This window comes from Triticum dicoccoides, chromosome 4A (genome assembly GCF_002162155.2).
Source record: "Triticum dicoccoides isolate Atlit2015 ecotype Zavitan chromosome 4A, WEW_v2.0, whole genome shotgun sequence".
Lineage (NCBI taxonomy): Eukaryota > Viridiplantae > Streptophyta > Magnoliopsida > Poales > Poaceae > Triticum > Triticum dicoccoides.
Window position 1 is genome coordinate 24,618,459 of NC_041386.1, and position 5,231 is coordinate 24,623,689.

Genomic DNA, 5,231 nt, shown 5'->3' on the forward strand with positions numbered 1-5,231 from the left:
CAACGTTTAGATGAGGAGTACAAACGGAACTACTGAGCAGCCGACACCCACTGGCCGAACATTGGACGATGCTTTGATCCAGCGGTCGGCCTCCTCTTTGTGACATGCATGTACGGTCAGATCAGTAGCATCGTCCAGACATCGGCTGCACACCGTCGTGTGTATAGCAGCGCTCGAGTACAAATCAGGAGTATATGCCTAGAAAAGTTTTAGGGTTTCGAGTGGCTCTGCCGACGCACAAGCGAACTCCGATCTCTGTGGCGCAAAGGAGCAATTCATCGTCTTCCACGGCGCCCTGCGTTGATCTCTAACCTTCGGCCGGTCCTTCTGTTGTTCTCGAGGTGGCGCAAAGGCCGGCTAGGTTAGGGCTCGTGGGCAACTAGCGGACATGGCAAGTTATGGATCACGAATCAGGGAAGAATCAGTAGAGGAGTAGTTGGAGAGGATAAGACTGTCGGAGAAAGAGTCTGCAAAACTTGTGATTGATGATGATCAAGAAGAGGAAGGATCAGTGCCATCTTTGGCGCTGGTTGGCAAGGTCCTGCACCGCAGGATGCTTCATGTCAATACGATAGCGGATGCACTACGCCCTGCTTGGGGCAACCCAAGAGGGTTGAGGTTTAACTCAGTGAGGGACAACAGTTTCGTCGACATCCTAGAAGGACATAGAGGTCGGGATCGCATCTTGGAAGGAAGTCCTTGGATGGTGGGCAAGCATGCAGTGGTGATCGAGCTCGACCATGGCAATAAATCTCCCATTTAATCTCAGAAGATACCCACCATGGCCAAAAAAGATTGTTGTTATGTTAGGTGATGTTACCAAGCTGGATATTGATGCCAAGGGTTTTGAGTATGGCGGATCGCTAAGGGCAAGGATCTGGATTAATGTGAAGGAGCCATTGATGTGGTGGGTTCAATTTGAATCGGCGAAAAAAAGAAACACAATTTCTATGACATCCAACATGAGAATTTGCCGTATTTTTGCTTTTCATGTGGACGGCTAGGTCATGTAGATACGTAATGTCCAGACCCGGCGAGCCGTGATGAATATGGGAGATTGCCTTGTTTGGGTCCGTGGAGCCCCGATTCCGACACATGCTAGGTAGATCTTCGCACATGCACCAGAGTTCAAACCTTATTTGGGTCTGCGGAGTCCCGATTCCGATACATGCCCTAGGTTGCTTGTTTTGTACTTCCTCTGTCTCATACTATAAGATGTTATTATGACCAATATGAATACATCAGTTGTAATAACATTTTATATTATAAGACGGAGGGAGTACCTTTTGTCAGTTTCTTTCTAACCTTCTTTGACAATAATGGTATGAATATGTTTTTTAAAACAATAAAAAAATGCATAGTAGCTTATGGTGCTTTAGTTTTTAAGTAGCCTTTACATTTTAGTAACTACTCCCTCATTTTTAAAATAATTGAAGTTACAGGTTGCATTAAGTTAAACTTTCTAAAGTCTGACAGTCCATAGAAAAATGTGCTAATACCTGTAATATCGTACTTACAAATATGAAATATATTTCATAATGAATCAAATAAAAATTGATGCTGTAGATGTTCATATATTTTATATAACTTAGTTAAACTAAAATGAATTTGATTTAGAGCAAACTCATTACTTTAATTATTTTGGAACGAAGAGAGCATATTAGCAAGTAATGTATCCAGGAGCCTGACGATGCTTGCTACTCCGTGTTTCTTTTTCAGTGAAAATGCAACATGGTGTGAGACTTTTAATCCAAAAAACCCGCATCCTAGTTACTCCCTCCGTTCACAAATATAAGTTGTTCTAACTTTTTTTGAATCTGATGTACATAGATATGCTTTGCTATGTTTGTTCATCCATTTCAGTGCGTATGTAGTCCATATTAAAGTATCCAAAAACTATATTTGTGAACCGAAGGAGTACTTAAGAGAACTCTTTTCTTTTTTCGAAACATGCAGGAGAACTGCATACATATAAAGATATAAAATCCTGTAATGCATCATATCTCTCTGTCTCTGAAGTCTTGAGGCCCATTTTGATCCGCAAGTCTCTCGATCCTGCAAGTTGTGAAATTCCGGAAGAATTCATGGGAAGCAGAGAGAGAGAGAGAAAGACCCTTAGCATTGTGTGCCGACCAAGAGAACACTGTCAGTAGCTATGTAGCAGCTGCTAAAATACAATTCGCACAAGCATCACTATATGCAGAAAAGAACGTACACGTCAGCATACATATGTCTGATCAACGAACACCCACTCCGTCATTGCCACCGGAGCCGTTGGCCGGGCTCACCTCCACCACCAGCTCCGGCTGCGGCTGCTGCTGCTGCTGCAGGGGCTCGAGGGTGGCGACGATGTCGCGCATGAGCGGCCTGGCCTTGGGGTTGCGGCTGAGGCAGTGGTAGGCGAGCATGGCCGTCTTGTGCACGGCCTTCACGGGGTAGTCGTCGGCGGTGAGCCTGGGGTCGACGATGCCCAGCACCTTCTTCCTGTGCGCCAGCAGCGGGAAGGCCCAGTCCGTCAGCGTCTGCTCCCTCACCGGTCTTGACCTGTCCAGCGACTTGCGCCCCGTCAGCAGCTCCAGCAGCACCACCCCGTAGCTGTACACGTCGCTCATCGCCGTCAGGTGCCCTGCAAGACACAACAGCACAACAGTTCAAAATTCAGATACCAAATTCTCATCGCTCTGCTCACGTTCAGTGACATGGTGATGGCTACCTACCTGTCATGATGTACTCTGGGGCGGCGTAGCCGTAGGTGCCCATGATGCGGGTCGAGACGTGTGATTTGTCCCCGACCGGCCCGTCCTTCGCCAGCCCGAAGTCAGAGAGCTTCGCGTTGTACTCCTGATGATGAACGTTGCCGGAGGGATTCAGAGAAGAGAAAAATGACAGGTGTTCATTCTGTTTGCTGAACCATTTATGTGAACGATTCTACTGTTTTCCATGTGTAAGGAGTTCTGAATTTATGTGAATGGAAGCAAATATCGAAGCGATTGAACACGGTTTGTATACCTCGTCGAGCAATATGTTGGATGTTTTGAAATCCCTGTAAATGACTGGCTTCTCAGCTTCGTGCAGGAATGCAAGCCCCCTTGCCGCACCGAGTGCGATCTTCATTCTGGTGGACCATGGCAGTGGCAGCATTACCCCTGCATTAGTAAATCACAAGTATTTGAACAAATCTACATAATGTAGCGTGTGATACCATATGAACAAAAAGTTTGGCTGAAATTTAAAAAAATCAGTGAGGAAATACATCGAAATTGCAAAATTTCATTGCACATTGATTTTAGGCAGTTAACAAATTTGGTTCCAAATCCACATAATTGAATGATAAAATGGTTCATGTGAATGAAACCGGTTGGCGTCATAATCAAGAGATAATTTCTAGCAAAACAAGAAACAATAGGTGCCTTACTCGAAAACAGATGCGATTCGACACTCCCTAGGGGCATCAACTCGTAAACGAGAACCCGGTGATTGTCTTCGCAACAATAACCGACCAACTTCACGAGATTTGGGTGTGAGAGCTGCCCAAGGAAAATGACCTCAGCCTGAAAACATACACACAACAAAAAATCAACTTCATATGCAACAAACAGTAAACCAGAGCATACCGAAAATACATATATCACTGAGAAATGGTAATCACCAGCCACTCCCTGTGGCCTTGGAAGCTGTTGTCTCCATCATGGACCTTGACCGCAACTCGCAGCGGCTCCTGGATCGTTAGCCCTTCGCGAAGATCACTGGTGACGCACCCTTTGTAGACCCGGCCAAAGCCACCTCCCCCTAGCACCGAGTCCTGCCTGAAGTTCTTGGTCATCCTCTTGAGCTCCTCGAACGTGAATGCTATCAGAGGGTTCTTCCGAGCCGAATCGTTGCGCAGAGCCTCCACCTCATGTGGGTTGGACGGCAGCAGGCTATCGTCCTTCTCGATCCTCTCCGACGGGCTCTGCAATTTTGGAGATTCTGCAACAGATAAAAGGGGAAGTCATGTAATGTATGCCTACAAGATTGCAAATGGAAAAAAAAATCCAGAAGTTCCAAAATTAACTTGCAAATGGTTCAGAATACTTTGACAGATCACTGAAGTTCATATCACTGGTTTGATTGGATAAAAACAAGTTGAAAAAAATACATGGTGAATGGAGTGGATCAGACTGAAACCTAGGAAGCATGAAGGTATGCACTTTTTAGATTGAGAAATAATTGCTCGGAGATGCCATCGAATTGTTATTAAAATGTAATAAAGAATCAGTGTATACCTAGAAAGCTAACAGTATTGGGGGATCAAAGAAATAGCAGAAAGTATTGTAGTACTTCGTAGTCACATGAGCCATACCAGGAAGAACATGAGCAGTACCTGACTTTGTCGCATTGGAAGAAACCCTGTTGAAGTACGGACTCCCTTTAAACCAGCAGTTACCCATGACAACACAAAATTTCCCAAGGAACAAACTCAGCCTCTTTCTCTGTCTCACCAAGAACATGAAACCTAATTTTCTTCTTCTGAAACCAGGCCAGACAAGGAACAAGCAAGGGGAGAGAAGGTGCAGATTTCTACCCCCTGAAAGCTACGCAGAATGGGGAACCTCAGAGGAAGGCCTCAAGTGGAGCACATCCCTGTCTCTATTTATCGCGCGTTTCAATCAAAAGGGGAAAAGAAGAAGAAAGATACCACTGAGCAGTTCAATTCCGGCAGGCGGTTTCCCTATCAGCATCCTTCACACCAACGTCGTCTCCTTTAAGAAGGCCATGGGCGAATTCTCCTCCCCTCCCCTGAATTTATCATTTACGTAATATTTCCGGGGGATTTTTCATTTTTGATGTGTGTGCGTGGTCCGGAATGATGATATACGAGATAGAGTTGGAGTAGCATCAATTGAGGAGAAGCTTGTCCAACATCGTTTGAGATGGTTTGGGCATATTCAGCGCAGGCCTCCAGAAGTTCCAGTGCATAGCGGACGGCTAAAGCGTGCGGAGAATATCAAGAGAGGGCGGGGTCGACCGATTTTGACATGGGAGGAGTCCGTTAAGAGAGACCTGAAGGATTGGAATATCGACAAAGAGCTAGCTATGGACAGGGGTGCGTGGAAGCTTGCTATCCATGTGCCAGAGCCATGAGTTGGTTGCGAGATTTTATGGGTTTCACCTCTAGCCTACCCCAACTTGCTTGGGACTAAAGGCTTTATTGTTGTTGTTGTTGTTGTTGTTGTTGATGATGTGTGTGC

At 45.6% G+C, this 5,231-nt stretch overlaps 1 protein-coding gene across 2 annotated transcripts; it reads right to left on the reverse strand.

Annotated features, from left to right (window-relative positions):
• Positions 1-2,100: 2,100 nt before the first annotated feature.
• On the reverse strand, positions 2,101-4,842 carry LOC119284703 (probable serine/threonine-protein kinase PBL16). Of its 2 annotated transcripts, XM_037563856.1 has the most exons (7): positions 4,679-4,837; positions 4,364-4,574; positions 3,650-3,969; positions 3,416-3,551; positions 3,010-3,146; positions 2,718-2,841; positions 2,101-2,626 (listed from the first exon to the last, which is right to left on the reverse strand). In XM_037563856.1, exons 2-7 carry the CDS (start codon positions 4,488-4,490, stop codon positions 2,238-2,240), a joined length of 1,233 nt encoding a protein of 410 aa, XP_037419753.1. In that variant the 5' UTR covers positions 4,491-4,574; positions 4,679-4,837; the 3' UTR covers positions 2,101-2,237. The 2 variants fall into 2 exon arrangements, with proteins under 2 accessions (XP_037419753.1, XP_037419754.1); XM_037563857.1 differs by lacking the exon at positions 4,364-4,574 and having other exon boundaries at positions 4,679-4,842.
• Between the last annotated feature and the right edge of the window lie 389 nt (positions 4,843-5,231).